Source organism: Salmo salar, chromosome ssa03 (assembly GCF_905237065.1).
Source record: "Salmo salar chromosome ssa03, Ssal_v3.1, whole genome shotgun sequence".
NCBI lineage: Eukaryota > Metazoa > Chordata > Actinopteri > Salmoniformes > Salmonidae > Salmo > Salmo salar.
This window is the reverse complement of record NC_059444.1, coordinates 69809591-69832941: the sequence shown is the minus strand read 5'-3', so window position 1 is coordinate 69832941 and position 23351 is coordinate 69809591. Positions and strand designations below refer to the sequence as shown.

Below are 23351 nucleotides of genomic sequence, written 5' to 3'. Positions count from 1 at the left end.
GGTGTTTTTTACTCACTTTTTGACTCTCCCAAGACGTTATTCCTCTCTCCTACAGCATCCATCACAATTACATGCACACGGCCAATCATGCAAATTACGCGATGTCATTTAGCGACTTCTAGAGACTTTTAGGACAGCTAATAGCTACTTTCCTTACTGAGGAGTTAGCAACACTGAAAGGGAGTACCAGTACCTAGTAGATGTGTAAAGGTATGAGGTAGCTACAGTTGAAGTCGGATGTTTACATACACCTTACATGCTGACCAGACCTGACACCTCGCGAGCGTTGCAAAATAAATGTAGAAATCCATGTTATTCAATTATTGCACCCACACTGCTTGCGCGCACCAACGAGCATCTGCGTTGCCAAGGGCTAAAATTGAAGTCATTCCTATTTCTGACGCAGATCGCGCTGCAAGTCCTGCCTCTCCCATAGGACAAATTAGCTAGCAAGTATAGGCTAACTAGCTAAATTGCCATACATGTTTAATGCTTTTTGACCTGTCCCCAAATTAATGTCATTGGTTCAGAGTTTGTTTTGATATTTTAACCTGCGTGTCGTGATCACGTTTGGTGTAGTTGGACAAAATAAATGTATGCACGATAGCGCACGATGGCGCACACGCACAGCCGGTTTGGGTTCCGTGTTAGCCAAATACATTTAAACTCACTTTTTCACAATTCTTGACATTTAATCCTAGTAAACATTCCCTGTCTTGGGTCAGTTAAGATCACCACTTTATTTTAAGAATGTGAAATGTCAGAATAATAGTAGAGATAAGGATTTATTTCAGCTTTTATTTCTTTCATCACATTCCCAGAAGTTAACATACATCAATTAGTATTTGGATACCTGAAACAAACGTTTCAGGTAGCCTTCCACAAGCTTTCCACAATAAGTTGGCCGAATTTTGGCCTATTCCTCCTGACAGAGCTGGTGTAACTGAGTCAGGTTTGTAGGCCTCCTTGCTCATGCACGCTTTTTCAGTTCTGCCCACAAATGTTCTATAGGATTGAGGTCAGGGCTTTGTGATGGCCACTCCAATACCTTGACTTTGTTGTCCTTAAGCCATTTTGCCACAACTTTGGAAGTATGCTTAGGGTCATTGTCCATTTGGAAGGCCCATTTGCGACCAAGCTTTAACTTCCTGACGGATGTCTTGAGATGTTGCTTCAATATATATCCACATAATTTTCCTCCCTCATGATGCCATCTATTTTGTGAGGTGCACCAGGCCCTCCTGCAGCAAAGCACCCCCACAACATGATGCTCGTCGGATAGGCTCGTGTCAATGGACAGCTCACAGCTGGGTTTCCCTTTGTAATCCGTGATCGTTTGCAAGCCCTGCCACATCTGCCGAGCATCAGAGCTGCTGTAGTAGGATTCGATCTTAGTCCTTTATTGACACTTTGCCTGTTTGATGGTTTGTCGGAGAGCGTACGGGTTAGTGTGCCACTCCTTGAAAGTGCCAGCTCTGGCCTTTAGCTCAGTGCGGATGTTGTCTGTAATCCATGGCTTCTGGTTGGGATATGTACGTACAGTTACTGTGGGGACGCCGTCGTCGATGCACTTATTAATGAAGCCGTTTACTGATGTGGTAAAACTCCACAATGCCATGAATCCAATAACATATTCCATTTCAGGTGATGTCAATTATTTTGCCCTCTAGTTGCACAGGTGACATGCTGGTAGAAATTAAGTAAAACAGATTTCAGTTTTCCCGCATTAAAATCACGGCCAGTAGGAGCGGTGCCTCTGGATGAGCTATTTCTTGTTGGCTTATGGTCCTATATAGCTCGTTGAGTGCGTTCTTAGTGCCAGCATCGGTTTGTGGTAATAAATAAATAGGATCCTCTCAGGCTCCCTCACACTTTGCCCATCAACCTCTACTTTCCTTACTGTCTCAGCATATGACACTTTCTGCACTGCTCTCACCCTGGAAACTTCAATCTGTCTCACTTGCACAGGACATTTCTGATTCCCAGCAACATGGCCACCCCCACAATTGAAACACTCCCCCAGCCCACACCCACATGCACACTTCTCACATTTAGGAATCTCCCTCCTACATACTGCTGCAACATGACCATAAACTTGGCACCTGAAACACCATAGTGGGTTCGGAACAAACGCTCTCAACCAGAAAATGTATATACCCTAGCATGACTTTATCCGGCAAACACTCTAGTCTGCGCAGCACTAAACAACGTATGTCACAAACATCGGGGATCCCCAACTTCAGTTCATCCACTCAACCCCACCTCAGTTATCACTCCTGTCAGCGGCGGTCTGCTCCGGAGATCAAAGCAGGACATTGCTTTTGTCTGAGCAGCAGACACACAAAAAAATCAATACCAGTCCATCTCTGGTACTTTGACCGAATTGACAGAACCCCACTCCTTCACCCAGTTTGATACCACAAACGGATTGGCCAAAAGGCATGGATCCACTTTCTCCATGAATCGTACTCCCACTGGGCCAGAGTCATCTCATGCATTTTCCTGATCATTGGGGTGAGGCTTGGAAGTCTTCACTTCACCTGACGACGCAGGTTCTTTCTCCTCACTTTTGTCAGGATCAATTTCAAGTTCATCATCCGTCGACTGCTCAGGATCTTCAGGTGCGTAACATGCATTTTTCTCTCCTGTACTTGACCCAAAGGAGAAAGTACTCAGCTTGTATTTCACCGTCAGTTCAGGTTTGCACCTCGCACCCTTCTTTCTGCCTCGCTTCTTCTCGCCATCCATCCTCTTGCTCACCAAGTCCTCCGACAAAGGTGTGCTACCGTGTTCAAAACTTCTTCTTCTTCATGTGGTTTTCCAGCAGAGTAGACGCTGTGTTGTGTATTGCTGCCTTTCGCAGGTCGGAGTGCAGATTGCACATTTTGGTCACAAACAAAAAAGGGAAAAGTGAATGGGAAAATCTTAAATTGCACCACCATCTAAACCTGCACCTATACACTATCCCCAAAAACCCACCACCCCATCCGACTACTTTGACCCTAAGCGAAATAAATGTTTTCTCATTGGAAGAAACATGATGGAATTTTGTCATTAAAATTGTATGCTTGTATTATTATATACCTGTGTAATTGCATCATTCAAGTCACGAGTGTGTCCCGAAGTCGATGGGTTTATTTGGTCCCCTCGCCACTTTTGCAGTCACCCTCGGAATTTTATCAGTAACACGTAAAATTGAGGGCCCTACAAATGAGTTAGTTGGTAGGAGCGAGGGCCTGGTTTGGGATTCACTGTATGACTTGAGGGTCGTTCAAGTGAAACTTCCAAGTCAGAACTCCACACTTCAAATGATCTCTGACAGCATGTGAACGCCACACTAAGCCTAAACATAAACCTCAAGTTGATATGAAATTACTGTTTAAAAAACGTAAAAATGTTATTTTAATGAAATGATGTGAATTAGCAGCTCGTTACCCTTTTCCTCTAGGTGATCCTTATCATAACCTATAATAGGCTACATAGATTTTTCCATCATGGGTCAATCAGTGATATAGAAAAGAGTTGCGTCCCCACCAATTCATTTCATCATAATTTATAAAAAGCACCTTTATGTGTGAAAATATTTTGTAAAAAAATAAGTTTTTCATTGGTGAAATTCATTAGGTTATTTGAAATGGGCAGAATACCACTTACACTTTCAGCAACACTGTTAACTATTTCAGAAAAGAACAACTGCCAAGCATAATAGGAAAAATGCCAATACAGCAGCACCAGCGTATGTATGGTATAGCAGCTATTTTCCAATGATCTCTGGCCTACCAAATGAAATGTAATTTTTGATGTGAATTGTTATTGACGCCCTCTCTCTGCTCAGCAGAGAGGATACACACAACCTTTCCAAAGCCATAAACATACAGGCTAAATGCAGAGAACAATGTCAAATACAGTCTGTACTTTATCTGTATTTTGGAAGCAGTGAGTTGAAAATAGTCTCTGCCCATATGCAGGAACTCTCCTCAATGCTGCGTAGTTTTGTGGAAAATTCAAGCAATGGACAGTCAGATTTTTATAAGATTGACCACAGAATTGGGCTGGATGATCTCATGGGGTAATCAGAATGAAGACATACCCTATTGATTCATTACACAGATTAAATAACAACTGTTTACTGTGGTGTGTCACACTGTATTTTTTGGTATGTGGTGTTACATGATCTGGGAAACTGAAAGCTGCTGGTGCTATGAACAGCCTGAGATGCTGTTTGTGACAACTAAAGTGACAAGACTGGTTTGCATGTTTTTGTGGAAAAGCACCAAACAAAAAGTAGCCAACTTCTTTTAAGCGAAGAATGAAAAAGATACAAAAAATTATAACCTTTACAAAGCATTGTCCAACTTGATATACAAAACCTCTCCAAAAAGCATTGTCAGTCACAATTATGCATTTAGCAAAGAATAGGCTACAAGTGCTCTGTAGCAGGAAAAGTGGCCTGGTCCCTTGTCCCAGTCTTTCTCCTTCTCTCTGGCTGGGCTTTTCCATTCCAAGAAGCTAGTCTCAGGACCAGGGTACACTATCCATCTGTCCACATCAAGCTCCTTCAGGTCCTGTACTGTAGGTGGCCAGTGAGTTACACACAGCCTGCCTCAAATAGATTGACCAGCTCCTTACAATCTGGGTCAATGAGGTCCGCTGGCTTCTCCCCGTTCTCGTTCTCTGCAAATGCACTGGCACCAAGAGAGAGCAGGTAGCTAAGGAGGGACAAAATACAGTGTTGTTCAGCACAAGTCACATTCACACAAGGCATCGTCATTGTCTATATTCACACTGGCTATGAAATGCTGCATGTCTGGTTCAATCAGGTCACCGAGGTCAGTATGGTTAGCAAATCACTACCTGCCTTTTGTCAGAAGAGTTATTTCTCAAAGAGGCAGCAATGTTGCATGATAGATCAATTGAATGTTATGTTTTGTGGTCTCCGTACTGTAGGGAAATATTTCTGTGGACGTTTTGTGAGTTTGTGTTTCATTTGTACACCAACCTGGCGATTTCGGGGAAGCCATCACTGCAGGCCATGTGCAGCGGCGTCCAGCCATCCTCATCTCTCTGGTGGACATCAGCTCCATATCTCACCAGCAGCTTCACGCAATCCAGGTTCCCTGTGAGTACGGCCTCATGGAGTGCTGCCATACCTGTACACAGAGCACCATACATGGGCACAGTCAGAAGAGGGCTCAGCTGCACTGTACATACCCTTACACTGCTTTTCTGTCATTTCAACCCCTGCTTTTAACTTCAGAACTTTTCAGAACTTTCACTATGCATTTGTCAAACAATTATTTCGAGCCTTTATTCTTTTACTGGTTTAGAATAGAAATAAATATTTGAGACCCTTTAACTTCTCAGTAGTTTTCTATTTGTCAACACAATATCACTCCGAAAAATATGCTGTTGTAGTTAGTGACTATATTTTCATGCAGACAGCTGTAGGTGCCATTGCCTGCTGTGGTAATTCCTGTCAATCTCTCAACACTTCCTCTGTCTTTATGTATTTGTAGATTCACTCACCAGATGGGAAGAGGGTATGCAGACGTACTTTCTTCGCTCTCATAAAGCGTCCAATCTGCTCCATCTCACCATGTCGGACAAGGTCCTGGAAGATAATATCATTGGAGAAGTGCACAGCCCGGACTGGCTTGAGTGGTAGAGGTGCAGGAGTCTGCTGTGCAGGTATGTGTGCTGTGCGACGTGTAGCAGCACTGTAGCGTGTTCCTTTGCTGTACGAAGGGGTGTAACTGGAACTGGTTTTGTGTGTAGGTGTGTAAAGTGATGGGGTGTAGCTTGTGGGGGTGTAGTGAGTTGAGCTGTACCTTGTTGGGGTATATGAAGTGGGTGTGTATTTGGTGGGGGTGTAGTGTGTAGGTGTGTAATTGCTGGGGGTGTAGTGCGTAGGTGTGTAATTGGTGGGGGTGTAGTGTGTTGGTGTGTACGTCATTGGTGTGTACTGACTATATCGCGTGGTGTACGATGACACTGGTAGCTGGTAGCTATACTTCATCCCTGCGGTCAACACGGTTCTTCCTCCCCCTATGCGCTCAGCCCAGGAGGAGGGGTGGGAGAAATCCAAGAAAACTTTGCAATCCAGTCAGGGGAAACAAATTCCTTTGTCCTTTTCACGCTTATCGTCCTTGACTTTTCTCACTTCCTTCTGATCCTTGAGTTTCCAACCAGAGTAGCACGGCTACTCTCTCTGCAGAGTACCAAAACTTTCCCAAAGTCAATTCTCACTGGCCAAACTTCCTCTTTTTATTTATTTATTTCCTTCTGTTTCTCTGGATATCTCCCTCGTGCCTCTTGTCTTGTTTCTCCAGTCCTTTTGTATGTCACTACAGTATCCTCTGGCTTTGTACAGGCTGGTGGTCTGATGGAGCAGGTGGGAGAGGGTCCCTATATACACTCTGGAGGGCTATTTTGGGGCCCGTCATCCCTCATATCGAGTGACTTTAGCTTGGAACGGAGTGGTCTCTGCCAGGCCAGGCTCCTCCCACTATGCGGTCACATGACCCCTGACACTGCCTCCACCCCTAACCCCATAGCACAAACATTTATGGAGCTTTATGGAGCTTTCCCAACATGTCTAATACCACATCACATCAAAATGTCCATGATCAACATCAGCAGAGGAACAAACTGTCATTAACAGTTGAGGGAAATGAAATGTTTACAGTTCAGTGTAGACGTGTTTTTATGGCCCCTGGGTACAGGTCAGGCAGCCTTTTTTGGAATTTCACAAGCGACAGCACTGACACATGGTCATGGTAGTCAACAGTGTGAGAGTCACATGTCGAGTCAAATGGCTTATATGTGATTTTCAGAATTAGTTTGACATTTTGTTTTTGTTACCTTGGAAGGGTTCAAGAACTCTCGCCTCAAAACAAGAAAAACCTGAATACTTCAACTATTTCAACAGAGGTAATGTACGAGAATTTAGGACACGTTATTTGACATTAAGAAAATAGCAGACAAACAAGGTCTTCAAAAGTTATTTTATTTGCCATGAAAGGATAACATACTTTTTGGTTGCTTGAACAACTACGGTATCTATTCTTATTGTGACAGGTCTTGAAACTTTGGAAGGATCAATATTTTGACCGTAGCATCTCTGCTATTAGAACAAACAGTAACCCCATCACATGGTTGACATCTGATCTACACTCACTTGCCTGGACCCATTGGACCAATAGTATCCTGCCATACAGGACGTTCAGGAACCACTGGGCCAATAGTATCCAGCCATTCAGGGAGTTCAGTGCAGGAGCGCAGTCTTGGCCAACAGTTGTGTCATAGGGACATAAATCTATGCTGCGAAAGGTAACCCATTTCTCTAGATGGCATTAAAAGATCAGATGGTTTTGGTTTAAAAAAGAAGGCCCTTTACAGTGCAGTGATCTTTCAATCTGTGTGACCTTCAATCATATTGGAACATCTGATTAGCTCAAATCCCAAAGCAATGTTTTGAAATGTAGTAAAGCTGGTACTGTGGTTACTCCATTTTCATGTCGTATGATTTTGTGAGTTGGAAGTTGTGCATGTGAACCGTGACAGCCGGGACATTGTGCCAGTGCCAGCTGTTCTCAGCAGGCAGGCAGGAACTTCTAAGAGTGGCAGAGCTGGTTCAATCTGGATTTCAAAGGCTTTGGACTTGGACATTTCACAGGAGCTGCTCCATGCTAGCCAATGAAAATAGCATGGCTACCATCCCACTGGTTTTCTCTTACCAAGGTCTCGCAGGGTAGACTTTACTGTGCCCTAAGGGGCAACCTTTATGGTTGACTAGAATCCACAACATAGGCTTCATCTTACTATAAGGCTTGGCTTGAGAAGCAGTACATTCTACTATAATGTATATCCTGTTATGTGTGTCCTGTATTTGTCATTAGGTACAATTCCACTATAAGGATCCACTGGCTCACTTACTGTCAAAATGTCAAGGCTTATGTTATATCACATCATGGCAAATTGTATTACAATGAGGGAGGAGATAACAGCTTGTTGCAAAACCATCCTTCTTCTAGAACAGTTGATTGTAATTAGGGGTATAATAGGCTTGTGTATTCAGTTACAAAGAAATGAAGTTACATACATCCATTAACTCTATCCATGACCTAACTGGAGGGTCCCTTTAAACTCATTATGATTATCCACGTTGGGATTGGAACTGTATGGGTGACTTTACCTTCGGATTAGAACTGACCCCGGCCCTGAACATAAACCTTTTTTAGCCCTGCACTGTCTCCACCCAGCACAGCTGGCCATTCTGCACAGAGGAGCTGGTGGAAAAGTCTTAGAGCTCATGTCTAGACAAATTGAGGTGAGAGTAATTTATAACCGCAGCTCGGGGAAGAGACTTTATGCACTGATTATAGAGTTCACCAGTCCCTCATAAAGAAGTGTGGTGAGAGGGTGGTGGTTCCATGAACTATGGTGCTACCCCTTCCCAAAGCCCCTACCCACCCAAGACTGAGAAGGGCCTCGTTTGGTGGGAGTTGTTTGTTTGTTGTCCTCTTGCATCACACTTGGATACATGCCAAAAGGAGTGCTCACGTGATCTGTTGGGGTTGAATCACCCTCCATTCAGTGTGCTATACATAGATACAGGCCCACCTCCTGCATGCCTTATAGGGCATATACAGTATTACATACTGTCAATTACCACCAAGCAGTTCCATGTTAAAAGCTTCCTGGTGTGTGAATCGCTGTAATGTTTCAAGTTAGTAATCACTATAATCACTATAGCAGTAGCATATGTGGTGAGTGGGTCTGTGCATGGTGATGAGTGTAAGTGTGTGGTGTCATTTGTGAGTGTGGGTGCGCGTGTGTGTGTGTGTGTGTGTGTGTGTGTGTGTGTGTGTGTGTGTGTGTGTGTGTGTGTGTGTGTGTGTGAGTGAGAGAAGAGTGTTAGTGTGTGCCTGTAGGTGTGTGTGCCTTAATGGGTAGACACAAACAGAAGCACACACACACACGATAACAGCAGCTAATGGGGATTCATAATAAAAACCTATGGATGAGCATAGAGTCCGTGCAGGTCGTGCAGTGGTAGCTGTCTATTGAACAGTCTTATGGCTTGGGGAAAGAAGCTGTCTCTGAGCCTTTTGGTCCGAGATCCGATGCTCCGGTACCGCCTGCCGGACAGGTGCAGAGAGAACAGTCCATGAGAAAAGAGAGAACAGTCCATGAGAAAAGAGAGAACAGTCCATGTTTTCCAATTGCAGCTGTGTCATGACTTTGGCAAAGCCTTTATGTATACAGTGCATTCGGAAAGTATTCAGACCCCTTGACTTTTTCCACATTTTGTTACGTTACTTCCTTATTCTATAATGGATAAAACAAAATGTCCCTCATCAATCTACGCACAATACCCCATAATGACAATTTATTTATTTTTGCCAAAAAAATGTATAATAAAAAACGATATTTACATAAGTATTTAGACCCTTTACTCAGTACTTTGTTGAAGCACTTTTGGCAGCGATTACAGCCTCAAGTCTTCTTGGTTATTTTACATTTTACATTTTAGTCATTTAGCAGACGTTCTTATCCAGAGCGACTTACAGTAGTGAATGCATACATTTCATACATTTTTTCTCCGTACTGGTCCCCCGTGGGAATCGAACCCACAACCCTGGCGTTGCAAACACCATGCTCTACCAACTGAGCCACACGGGACAAGCTTCACACACCAGTATTTAGGGAGTTTCTCCCATTCATCTCTGCTGATCCTCTCAAGCTCTGTCAGCGTCGCTGCACAACTATTTTCAGGCCTCTCCAGAGATGTTCAATCGGGTTCAATTCCGGGCTCTGGCTGGGCCACTCAAGAACATTCAGAGACTTGTCCCGACGCCACTCCTGAGTTGTCTTGGCTGTGTGCTTAGAGTCGCTGTCCTGTTGGAAGGTGAACCTTCACCGAAGTCTGAGGTCCTGAGTGCTCTGGAGCAGGTTTTCATCAAGGATCTCTCTGTACTTTGCTCTGTTCATCCCTCCCTCGATCCTTACTAATCTCCCAGTCCTTGCTACTGAAAAACACCCCCACAGCATGATGCTGCCACCACCATGCTTCACCGTAGGGATGGTGCCAGGTTTCCTCCAGAAGTGATGCTCGATATTCAGGCCAAAGAGTTCAACCTTGGTTTCATAAGGCCAGAAAATCTTGTTTCTCATGGTGTGAGAGTCTTTAGGTGCCTCTTGGCAAACCAAGCAGTCATGCAGCCTTATGTGCCTTTTACTGAGGAGTGGCTTCAGAGATGGTTGTACTTCTGGAAGGTTCTCCCATCTCCATAGAGGAACTCTGGAGCTCTGTCAGAGTGAACATCGGGTTCTTGGTCACCCCCCTGACCAAGGCCCTTCTCCCCAGCTCCAGGAAGAGGCCAGCTCTAGGAAGACTCTTGGTGGTTCCAAATTTCTGGTCAGAGGAAGAAAAAAAACAATTCAATCAATTTTAGAATAAGGCTGTAATGTAACAAAATGTGGAAAAAGTCAACCGGTCTGAATACTTTCCAAATGCACTGTATAGTTTAAGATCTATGTTATAAATTACCTGGCAATGCACATTTTCCTTCTATAAATAAGCGGTTGAACCAGTCAGGTATCTGTACCCACTGCAAAGTATTAGGATCCTTATAACGACCGACCTTCAATAACAGACCAAAGGTTTAGGACACAGCCGAGGACAGACAGAGGCATCGTGATGTTAACAACCTGTCAAATAGGTTTATCATGTTGACCGGACAGCTATGGATTCCAAAACACTTTGATGTTGACGTTCATCAAGCTGGTGGCTGGACAGTTGGTGACTCACTCTCTAAATATGTTCAAGGTGAGATGAAACCATAGAAACCAGAACAGTGAAACATCCAATGTCAGCAAAGATTTCACAAGAATTCATAGAATATTGGCTATTCCTGGATCAACACTGGAGTCCCCTGCTGCACTCCATTGTATGATTGACATACACATTATTTTCAGGATCATCCTTAGATATGAGCATACATACAGAGTGGACAAAACATTAGGAACACCTTCTCTTTCCATGACATAGACTTACCAGGTGAGTCTAGGTGAAAGCTATGATTCCTTATTGATTTCACCTGTTAAATCCACTTCAATCAGTGTAGATGAAGGGGAGGAGACAGGTTAAATAAGGATTTTTAAACCTTGAGACAATTGAGACATTGTGTATGTATGTCATTCAAATAGTGAATGGGCAAGACAAAAGATTTAAGTGCCTTTGAATGGGTATGGTTGTAGCGGCCAAGCACACCAGTTTGAGTGTGTCAAGAACTTCAACGCTTCTGGGTTTTTCACACGCAACAGTTTCCTGTGTGTCAAGAATGGCCCACCACCCAAAGGACATCCAGTCAACTTGACACAACTGTGGGAAGCATTGGAGTTAACATGGGCCATCTTCCCTGTGGAACGCTTTCGACACCTTGTAGAGTCCATGCCCCAACGAATTGAGGCTGTTCTGAGGGAAAAAGGGTGTTCTAATGTTTTGTACACTCAGTGCATATTCTGAGCTTTGATTTATCTCCTAACAGATTTTGAGCAGGACTAGGGCATGGGGCTGTCTGCAAAACGCACACCTTTTGCCAAGTTGGCAGACAGCATCCTTGTACTGATGATGGGGTGCCAGGTATCGCGTGCCTCCTGTGCATGGCGTGATGAGCCTCTTCTCAGAACAGCCTGGCCTGCCCCGGTCACAGTGAGCCCCATTGGTGGCAGCACTATGCTCTCATCAGGGGGGCAGAGACAGGGAGCAGACTAACACACCTGGATTACTGGACAGTGAACACTGTGGGGCTGGATCTCAGTCTGGATCCTCCAGGCCCAGTGGGAGATACACGCTCGGGCCGGCTGGATCCAGTTACGGCACGTGTGGCTAGGCCAGAATAGGAAGCCTACATCTAAATCAGGAGCCAGTAATCCTCAGTCCTTGCACAGGGAGCCTCCACCATGCCAGCTGCAATCACCAGTAACAGTGGCAGAAGTGTGAGACTGAATTGACAGCAGACATGATGTCATTTATAGCAGGGAAGTTTCCATGTTAGAAAAAGTGATGAGGAAGCGTATCCATGGCTTCTCGATTTTCCCCCAACAACTGGTTGAGCCACACATTTAGGGCCCTAAATATATCCCCCTAGAGTCGGTTGTAGCATCGGTGCATCAATCTAAGTAACATTTAAACTAAATCCCCATAAAAATCAGTCAGTTTAAGCTAGAGATATCAGTTTTGCATTGCATGCGTCTCAATCTACCGCATCCGCTGATGTCGCACTTCCACGTCTGCAGTGAAAGGTGGCAGAGCTAGATTGGTCTTCTCACAAAAACGTCTGTAGCGTCCGAACGGATACTACAAACTAGTATGACCACTCTATGGAAATATGAGACTCTCACGAACACTATGGTGATCTCAGTTTTGTTCTACGACACCGACAAGTGTCAGGGGACTCGTCTCAAGTTTTTTATTTTTTTATGTCACCTTATTTAACCAGGTAGGCAGTTGAGAACAAGTTCTCATTTGCAACTGCGACCTGGCCAAGATAAAGCAAAGCAGTTCGACACATACAACAACACAGAGTTACACATGGAATAAACAAACATACAATCAATAATACAGTAGAAAAAAATCTATATACAGCATGTGCAAATGAGGTAGGATAAGAGAGGTAAGGCAATAAATAGGCCATGGTGGTGAAGTAATTACAAAATAGCAATTAAACACTGGAATGGTAGAATGTGCAGAAGATGAATGTGCAAGTAGAGATACTGGGGTGCAAAGGAGCAAGATAAATAAATAAATACAGTATGGGGATGAGGTAGATTGGATGGGCTATTTACAGATGAGCTATGTACAGGTGCAGTGATCTGTGAGCTGCTCTGACAGCTGGTGCTTAAAGCTAGTGAGGGAGGTAAGAGTCTCCAGCTTTAGTGATTTTTACAGTTCGTTCCAGTCATTGGCAGCAGAGAACTAGAAGGAGAGGCGGCCAAAGGAAGAATTGGTTTTGGGGGTGACCAGTGAGATATACCTGCTGGAGCGCGTGCTACGGGTGGGTGCTGCTATGGTGACCAGTGAGCTGAGATAAGGCGGGGATTTACCTAGCAGAGACTTGTAGATGACCTGGAGCCAGTGGGTTTGGCGACGAGTATGAAGCGAGGGCCAGCCAACGAGAGCGTACAGGTCGCAGTGGTGGCTAGTATATGGGGCTTTGGTGACAAAACGGATGGCACTGTGATAGACTGCATCCAATTTGTTGAGTAGAGTGTTGAAGGCTATTTTGTAAATGACATCGCTGAAGTCGAGGATCGGTAGGATGGTCAGTTTTACAAGGGTATGTTTGGCAGCATGAGTGAAGGATACTTGGCTTTCGAAGACCTTAGAAAGGCAGGGTAGAATAGATATAGGTCTGTAACAGTTTGGGTCTAGAGTGTCACCCCCTTTGAAGAGGGGGATGACCGCGGCAACTTTCCAATCTATGGGAATCTCAGACAATACGAAAGAGAGGTTGAACAGTCTAGTAATAGGGGTTGCAACAATTTTCGGCAGATAATTTTAGAAAGAGAGGGTCCAGATTGTCTAGCCCGGCTGATTTGTAGGGGTCCAGATTGTGCAGCTCTTTCAGAACATCAGTTATCTGGATTTGGGTGAAGGAGAAGTGGGGGAGGTTTGGGCGAGTTGCTGTGGGGAGCGCAGGGCTGTTGACCGGGGTAGAGGTAGCCAGGTGAAAAGCATGGCCAGCCGTAGAAAAATGCTTATTGAAATTCTCAATGATTGTGGATTTATCGGTGGTAACGGTGTTTCCTAGCCTCAGTGCAGTAGGCAGCTGGGAGGAGATGCTCTTATTCTCCATGGACTTTACAGTGTCCCAGAACTTTGTGCTACAGGATGCAAATTTCTGCTTGAAAAAGTTAGCCTTAGCTTTCCTAACTGCCTGTGTATATTTGTTCCTAACTCCCCTGAAAAGCTGCATATCACGGGATCTGTTCGATGCTAATACAGAACGCCACAGGATGTTTTGGTGCTGGTCAAGGGCAGTCAGGTCTGGAGAGAACCAAGGGCTATATCTGTTCCTGGTTCAATTTTTTTTTAATGGGCATGCTTATTTAAGATGGTGAGGAAGGCACTTTTAAAGAATAACCAGGCACCCTCTACTGACGGGATGAGGTCAATATCCTTCCAGGATACCCGGGCCAGGTCGATCACAAAGGCCTGCTCGCTGAAGTGTTTTAGGGAGCGTTTGACAGTGATGAGGGGTGGTCGTTTGACCGCAGACCCATTACGGATGCAGGCAATGAGGCAGTGATTGCTGAGATCTCGGTTGAAAACAGCAGAGGTGTATTTGGAATGCAAGTTGGTTAGGATGATATCTATGAGGGTGCCCGTCTTTACGGATTTGGGGTTGTACCTGGTGGATTCATTGATAATTTGTGTGAGATTGAGGGCATCAAGCTTAGATTGTAGGATGGCCGGGGTGTTAAGCATGTCACAGTTTAGGTCACCTAGCAGCACGAGCTCTGAAGATAGATGGGGGACAATCAATTCACATATGGTGTCCAGGGCACAGCTGGAGGCAGAGGGTGGTCTATAGCAAGCGGCAACAGTGAGAGACTTGTTTCTGGAAAGATGGATATTTAAAAGTAGAAGTTCGAATTGTTTGGGTACAGACCTGGATAGTAAGACAGAACTCTGCAGGCTATCTCTGCAGTAGATTGCAACACCGCCCCCTTTGGCAGTTCTATCTTGTCGGAAAATGTTATAGTTAGGGATGGAAATTTCAGGGTTTTTGGTGGACTTCCTAAGCCAGGATTCAGACATGGCTAGGACATCCGGGTTGGCAGAGTGTGCTAAAGCAGTAAATAAAATAAGCTTAGGGAGGAGGCTTCTAATGTTAACATGCATGAAACCAAGGCTTTTATGGTTACAGAAGTCAACAAATGAGAGCACCTGGAGAGTAGGAGTGGAGCTAGGCACTGCAGGGCCTGGATTAACCTCTACATCACCAGAGGAACAAAGGAGGAGTAGGATGAGGGTACGGATAAAGGCTATCAGGACTGGTTGTTTAGTGCATTCAGAGCAGAGAGTAAAAGGAGCAGGTTTCTGGGCGTGAGAGAATAGATTCAAGGTATAATGTACAGACAGAGGTATGGTAGAATGTGATTACATTGGAGGTAAACCTAGGCATTGAGTAATGATAAGAGAGATATTGTCTTTAGAGACGTTTAAACCGGGTGATGTCACTGCATATGTGGGAAGTGGAACTAAATGGTATGTTAAGGAATATTGAGCAGGGCTAGAGGCTCTACAGTGAAATGAGACAATAATCACTAACCAGGACAGTAATGGACAAGGTATATTGACATTAGGGAGAGGCATGCGTCGCCGGGTGATCAATAGGGGTCCAGTGAGTGGTTGGGCTGGCTGGAGACACGGCGATTCAGACAGCTAGCAGGCCGGGGCTAGCAAGCTAGCAGTACCATCGATGTGCCAACTTCAGTTTTTAGCGCCTGAACCGTTTGGGCTACAAAGTGTCACGGGACTCATCTGAAGGTAACCGGTACCGGTTTAAAACATTAATGGAAGTATGGAGGTAGTTTTGTGCCTACTCAAAACATGGGGTTAAATATGTGTAAAAAATATATACAGTACCAGTCAAAAGTTTTTACAAATATTTTCTACATTGTAGAACAATAGTGAAGACATCAAATCTATGAAATAACACATATGGCATCATGTATTAAGCAAAAAGTGTTAAACAAATCAAAATATATTTTATATTCTTCAAAGTAGCCACCCTTTGCCTTGATGACAGCTTTGCACACTCTTGGCGTTCTCTCAATCAGCTTCACCTGGAATGCTTTTCCAACCGTCTTGAAGGAGTTCCCACATATGCTGAGCATATGTGGGATTGTGGAGGCCAGGTCATCTGATGCAGCACTCCATTACTGTCCTTCTTGGTCAAATAGCCTTTACACAGCCTGGAGGTGTGTTGGGTCATTGTCCTGTTGAAAAGTAAATGATAGTCCCACTAAGCGCAAACCAGATGGGATGGCGTATCACTGCAGAATGCTGTTTTAGCCGTGCTGGTTAACTCTGCCTCACAGACAGTGTCACCAGCAAAGCACCCCCACACCATCACACCTCCTCATCCATGCTTCACAGTGGGAACTACACATGCAGAGATCATCCGTTAACCTACTCTGCGTCTCACAAATACACGGCGGTTGTAACCAAAAATCTCAAATTTGGACTCATCGGACCAAAGGACAGATTTCCACCAGTCTAATGTCCATTGGCGTGTTTCTTGGCCCAAGCAAGTCTCTTCTTATTATTGGTGTCCTTTAATAGTGGTTTCTGTGCAGCAATTCGACCATGAAAGCCGGATTCACGCAGTCTCCTCTGAATAGTTGTTGTTGAGATGTGTCTGTTACTTGAACTCTGTGAAGCATTTATTTGGCCCGCAATCTGAGGTGCAGTTAACTCTAAGGAACTTATCCTCTGCAGCAGAGGTAACTCTGGGTCTTCCTTTCCTGTGGCAGTCCTCATTAGAGCCAGTTTCATCATAGCTCTCGTTTTTTTTTTGCTACTGAACTTGAAGAAACTTTCAACGTTTTTGACATTTTCCGCATTGACTGACCTTCATGTCATAAAGTAATGATGGACTGTTGTTTCTCTTTGCTTATTTGAGCTGTTCTTGCCATAATATGGACTTGGTCTTTTACCAAATAGGGCTATCTTATGTATACCACACTTACCTTCTCACAACACAACTGATTGGCTCAAACGCATTGAGAAGGAAAGACATTCCACAAGTCAACTTTTAACAAGGCACACCTGTTCATTGAAATGCATTCCAAATGACTACCTCATGAAGCTGGTTGAGAGAATGTCAATAGTGTGCAAAGCTGTCATCAAGGCAAAGGGTGGCTACTTTGAAGAATCTGAAATATAAAATATATTTTGATTTGTTTAAAAATGTTTTGGTTACTACATGATTCCAAATGTGTTATTTCATAGTTTTGATGTCTTCACTATTATTCTACAATGTAGAAAATAGTACAAATAAAGAAAAACCCTTGAATGAGTAGGTGTGTCCAAACTTTTGACTGGTACTGTATATACATATTTCCTGAGCTTTCTTATATCTCCTAGATATAGGACAGACACCTTAAAACCTTATTCCTTATGAATTATTTTTTATTGTCTTTTTTGCCATTTATGAATGTGTTACTCAATGCGTTTCTGTTGGTGGTAGTAAAGGCCAAATCATTTGTTTATATTTCTCTTTCATACATAAAGGAGTCCTAAAACTCAAAATCAAATACCTAAATGATCCTTGGTGTGACCATCTTAAAACAATTCCATATGTCATCTTAAATTAAACAGCATGATCATTACACAGGTGCACCTTGTGCTGGGGGCTATAAAAGGCCACTCTAAAACATGCAGTTTTGTGACATAACACAATGCCACAGATGTCTCAAGTTTTGAGGGAGCGTGCAAATTGCATGCTGACTTTACGAATGTCCACCAGAGCTGTTGCCAGAGAATTGAATGTTCATTTCTCTACCATAAACTGCCTCCAACCGCAGACCACGTGTAACCACGCCAGCCCAGGACCTCCACATCTGGATTCTTCACCTGCGTGATCGTCTGAGACCAGCCACCCGGACTGCCATTCATGCCATTCAGTCGTGCCATTCATCCGCCGCCATCACCTCAAGGTTTCATAATGATAATGCACGGCCCCATGTCGCAAAGATCTGCACACAATTCCTGGAAGCTGAAAATGTCCCAGTTCTTCCATGGCCTGCATACTCACCAGATATGTCACCCATTGAGCATGTTTGGGATGCTCTGGATTGACGTGTAAGATTGTGTCTTCCAGTTCCCGCCAATATCCAGCCATTGAAGAGATGTGGGACCATTCCACAGGCCACAATCAACAGCCTGATCAACTCTATGCCACTATTGCAAAACATGGAGGCTACAAAGTTTGCTGTGCATCACATAATGTGGCACATTTCCATTGACTGCTTATCAGCGCTGCTCTCTATGCGTGTCTTTGAACATGCTGTGGCAGGCATCCACAAACGGATGATCTGACAGCTTTCAGAGCCTCTAATCTGAGCCTTGCTCCTAGCACGGACGGCAGACCACCCCAAACTAAATCGGGCTATTTGCTCTGCAAATGGGAGCGTCCGGCATCCACCACCTGGCCCGAGATGTATGGCATGGCCATCATGGTTCCCATGCCTCTGGACTCTAGAGTTGCTGAGCCCTCAAGGCACAAGGACATAGTTTCCATGGGAATTGGTCAATATTTTCTTACAGAGAGAAGACCAAAATAGTGTTGCCCAGAAAAGTATCAATGATAAATTAATTTGTTTGACTTTCAGTGTTGCCTTTGCTTATTTTAAGTTGACATAAAAGAAACAGGAAAGTTACAACATGTTTAACAGCACATAGAAAAATGAATTGTGTACTTTGGCTTGGATGCACTTCGATTGTGGACATTTTGCCTGAAAACTATTATAGGTAGGCTTATCATATGATGTGCTCAGACCCAGAGAAACTAAGACACACGTCTTCAAGAACACAAACAGTAGGCCTGCTGCTGCACCCATCACAAAAGGAGGGCACCATGGGAATTTCAAGGCTGTATTTAGTTGGGGCTCAGTTTTAAATAGCACCCTTTCTGTGTAAACGCACCAATCAATGTAAAAGTCAAGGCTCCAAAGATTGTTGGAGAGTATTCCTTGAGGTAATTTAAGCTGAAAGAAAGAGAGTTAGAATTGTGACTATTTGTGGTCACAATTCAGGGCTGAAATATATCACCTTGACTTTCAAGGAGGTTCACTGGTACTCTGAAGTGTATGCCTATACCATGGTCTGAACAATGGTTTAGAGCAGGCTATTAGACATGAGCCTATGCTTAATTCAGGGATATATAGTTCATGCTAATTATGATCACATAGATTAATGCAGATGTGTAAATCCACTAGATAAGCAGCTCCTACCACACAGATGGAACCCACCTAAAGATAGATGTAATTGAAAGTTGTTCACAAACTCACTCAAATCTCTCCTCAAAAGGATACAAATAGATAGCCTGTAAATCCCTTGGCTTCTTGAACTGGTTCACACACTGTCCTCAATGTCTCAGGCTGTCTTCAGACCAAATCGTACAGTCAAAGCCAAGAGCTTTATATGTCATCAAAAGGTGGAAAGGAGATTGCATTCCTTAATAATATAATGGTTATATGTAGATAATAAATGTTTAGAAAGACCAATGTTTGTTAGTGATCTCTTTCACTGAGGCTCATTATTTTGAGTGTGTAAAGTGTGAAGTTGGCCAAACACTTGACTAGTCATACCTTTCCTTTATTACCATATAGCAGATATTAGAGAGTGAGAGTGTGTTATTTGTTCTGAGGAAAAGATATTGAGGCCCTCTCCAAGCTAAGGTATACAGTGGCTTGCAAAAGTATTCACCCCCCTTGGCATTTTTCTTATTTTGTTGCCTTACAACCTGGAATTAAAATGCATTTTTTGGGGGTTTGTATCATTTGATTTACACAACATGCCTACCACTTCGAAGATGCAAAATCTTTTTTTATTGTGAAACAAAGAAGAAATAAGTAAAAAAAGAAAGAAAACTTGAGCATGCATAACTATTCACCCCCCCCAAAAGTCAATACTATGTAGAGCCACCTTTTGCAGCAATTACAACTGCAAGTCTCTTGGGGTATGTCTCTATAAGCTTGGCACATCTAGCCACTAGGATTTTTGCCCATTCTTCAAGGCAAAACTGCTCCAGCTCCTTCAAGTTGGATGGGTTCCGCTGGTGTACAACAATCTTTATTAAGTCATACCACAGATTCTCAATTGGATTGAGGTCTGGGCTTTGACTAGGCCATTCCAAGACATTTAAATGTTTCCCCTTAAACCACTCGAGTGTTGCTTTAGCAGTATGCTTAGGGTCATTGTCCTGCTGGAAGGTGAACCTCCATCCCAGTCTCAAATCTCTGGGAGACAAACAGGTTTCCCTCAAGAATTCCCCTGTATTTAGCGCCATCATTCCTTCAATTCTGACCAGTTTCCCAGTCCCTGCCGATGAAATACATATCCACAGCATGATGCTTCCACCACCATGCTTCACTCTGGGGATGGTATTTTCGGGGTAATGAGAGTTGTTGGGTTTGTGCCTGACACAGCATTTTCCTTGATGGCCAAAAAGCTAAATTTTAATCTCATCTGACCAGAGTACATTTTAGTCATTTAGCAGACGCTCTTATCCAGAGCGACTTACAGTAGTGAATACATACATTTCATTTCATGCATTTTTTACTTTTTTGTACTGGCCCCCCGTGGGAATCAAACCCACAACCCTGGCGTTGCACAAACCATGCTGGCGTTGCAAACACCATGCTCTACCAACTGAGCCACAGGGAAGACTGTACCGTCTTCCATATTTTTTGGGGAGTCTTGGCGAACACCAAACGTGTTTGCTTATTTTTTTTCTTTAAGCAATTTCTTTTTTCTGGCCACTCTTCCATAAAGCCCAGCTCTGTGGAGTGTACGGCCTAAAGTGGTCTTATGGACAGATACTCCAATCTCAGCTGTGGAGCTTTGCAGCTCTTTCAGGGTAATCTTTGGTCTCTTTGTTGCCTCTCTGATTAATGCCCTCCTTGCCTGGTCCATGAGTTTTGGTGGGCGGCCCTCTCTTGGCAAGTTTGTTGTGGTGCCATAGTCTTTCAATTTTTTAATAATGGATTTAACGGTGCTCCGTGGGATGTTCAAAGTTTCGAATATTTTTTTTATAACCCAACCCTGATCTGTACTTCTCCACAACTTTGTCCCTGACCTGTTTGGAGAGCTCCTTGGTCTTCATGGTGCCGCTTGCTTAGTGGTGTTGCAGACGCTGGGGCCTATCAGAACAGGTGTATATATACTCAGATCATGTGACACTTAGATTGCACACAGGTGGACTTTATTTAACTAATTATGTGACTTCTGAAGGTAATTGGTTGCACCAGATCTTATTTAGGGGCTTCATAGCAAAGGGGGTGAATACATATGCACGCACCACTTTTCAGGTATTTTGTTTTAGAATTTTTTGAAACAAGTAATTTTTTACATTTCATTTCACCAATTTGGACTATTTTGTGTAGGTCCATTATATGAAACTTAATGACCGTACATATCACCCCATTAACACCGCTCCCCCAATAGTTTCTTATGACTGAAAGCAAACCAATGTTAAAAGGCTTCCCGCTTTACAGAGCCAAAGCTGTTCCAAAGGGGGATTACTAGTTTTATGTGTTTAGAATGTTTAGAATAGTGCTTTGTGTGCTCCCGTTGGAGACACAGGCCACAGTATAGGGCTGTAGCTGCTGACAGTGACCAGGTATGAAGAATGCTACCCCGTGAAGGGCCGCAGCAGTAAACAGAGCCAGCAGCTGTCCAGTCCACAGCCAGAGCAGGAGTGTCCGGACTTCACATGGAGGGGAGAGAGCCAGGATGCAGCCCTGCTTGTCTGGGGATAGGGTTACCCGAGCCGGGCCTGCATCCATGGAAAATGAGGGTGGGGTGAAAGGCCAGCCGTGTGGACATTTAATTTGTTGATGTTTGATTACACAATGGGGGTATGTGACTGAGTTTTGCCCTGGGAATGGTTGGCATTCAGCAGCCAGTGGATAGGAGGACGGATAGTGATTAAAACAAGTAACATGCAGTAACTAACCTTTACAAACTTGTACCCTCCACATCAAAGAACAATGGCATTCTGGACAATCTTCAGATGGCATCCTCTATAGCAAAGTGCTGACAAGACCATTTACCAGTCATCATTCCTACCTATGAAATTTGCATTAAGGAGAGGACACTGACATTAATGCTAAATATAAGATCCCGTGTCATGGTGGACACACAGGTCCATAATAACTGTGACAACTAATGGATTTATTTAAACTTACCTCAAGACTAATCCCTCCTTAATCTCTGACACAATATCCATGTAGTGTGTGCCCTTACCAACACTGCTCCCACCATGGAGGATCAGCCTGTAGGAGCTCTCGCCCCTGTGACCTCCTCATATTGTCACACCATTGGGGCATATCTCTGGCATATCGTTCCTCATTAGTAGCTGTGGAGGTTGCATGACAGGAATTAATTAAACTGAGGAGCCAGCGGGCAAAAGATTGGATGGTAAAAAAAAGGGGGAAGCAAGCTGTGTGACCTAATTATGTAACACAAATAGAATCTCCAGCTGGAGTTTGACCTATTGCAGGCCAGCAGGTTGGGGCTGCGCTGTCTTCAGTCATGCACCTGCCAAGAGAGCTTTTCAAGGAAACACAGAGGTTGTGTAAAATATACACACCTATCTATAGCCAAGCTGACAGGACTTATTAGTCCTATTAAAGATGACAACCACACACAGTCAATCTCTGCACCTGCAGCCATCCATGCTTACCAAACCTCCTCCTCAGCTCTGCTCTTCAATCATCACATCTGTTTACCAGAGGACAGAGAGACCAACCTATGAAAGGTTATATGAAGAGTTGATTTGAGAACGTAAAGTTCCTACAACCAGTTTAGAATTAGTTGCCATTAGGGATGAAATAATGCTTGATATTATGAAGAGACAGATATTATTAGGCCAAATAGTTAGTTATTAAATGAGTTATAATCATTACTCTAAATACAATTTCATAGTATTGACTACTTTAGATACAAATCATATAAGAATTGATCATTGATTGGTTATTATTGTTTATACAATGGGTGGTTTGGAATTCCCATTGTTAGAGTCTATCCTGACCATGATATACTAGACAATATACACATGGCCACTAGAGTCTGGACTAGACAGACAGGCAGAAATCCCTTATAAAAGTCAGGGTAGGAGTCGAGAAACCTGCCTAAAGCTATACGATATTACAGAGAACAAGTTAATTATCTTAAATCCTGGAAAAGATTTGTAATGTTGAGCTTCTTGTTCATGCAATTCTTGCTCGTGTTGGGTTTTTGTGCTAGCGCCATAAGTGACTCCTTGAAGGAGAGTTCTCCTTGTCGGAGTTTACCCAGAATGCACCGCACGGCCCATTGACAACGTATGGGCAACGTACACAGTGGGTGCTAATAGGATTCCAATGACATGTTATGTCAGTGGTTGTCTACCCCACAGGACTCCTGAGTGGCGCAGCGGTCTAAGGCACTGCATCATGCACAAGTGGCGTCACTGTAGCCCCTGGTTTGAATCCAGGCTGCAACACATCTAACTGTGATTGGAAGTCCCATAGGGCGGCGCACAATTGGCCCAGCATCTTCCAGGTTTGGC

General features: G+C 43.8%; 1 protein-coding gene and 1 long non-coding RNA gene across 2 annotated transcripts in view; one reads left to right on the top strand and one right to left on the bottom strand.

The window, feature by feature from the left end:
• Positions 1-4285: 4285 nt before the first annotated feature.
• On the bottom strand, positions 4286-6393 carry ppp1r27a (protein phosphatase 1, regulatory subunit 27a). Its single transcript, XM_014193634.2, has 3 exons — positions 5527-6393; positions 5000-5150; positions 4286-4709 (listed from the first exon to the last, which is right to left on the bottom strand). Exons 1-3 carry the CDS (start codon positions 6014-6016, stop codon positions 4589-4591), a joined length of 762 nt encoding a protein of 253 aa, XP_014049109.1. The 5' UTR covers positions 6017-6393; the 3' UTR covers positions 4286-4588.
• LOC123741694 (uncharacterized) overlaps positions 4994-23351 on the top strand; it is a 34046-nt gene continuing 15688 nt past the window's right edge. Inside the window, exons 1-2 of the long non-coding RNA XR_006769212.1 lie at positions 4994-5119; positions 5517-5688. This is a non-coding gene — a long non-coding RNA (uncharacterized lncRNA). The remainder of the gene's footprint in view (positions 5120-5516; positions 5689-23351) is intronic.

What these genes read in the sequence shown, in the direction of transcription:
- ppp1r27a (XM_014193634.2), bottom strand. Translation starts at nt 6,016, where the DNA reads ATGAAGTATAGCTACCAGCTACCAGTGTCATCGTACACCACGCGATAT. An exon ending in GCATACCCTCTTCCCATCTG is followed by an intron (nt 5,151 to 5,526) that starts GTGAGTGAATCT and finishes CTCTGTGTACAG; the next exon opens with GTATGGCAGCACTCCATGAG. An exon ending in GGCTTCCCCGAAATCGCCAG is followed by an intron (nt 4,710 to 4,999) that starts GTTGGTGTACAA and finishes GTCCCTCCTTAG; the next exon opens with CTACCTGCTCTCTCTTGGTG.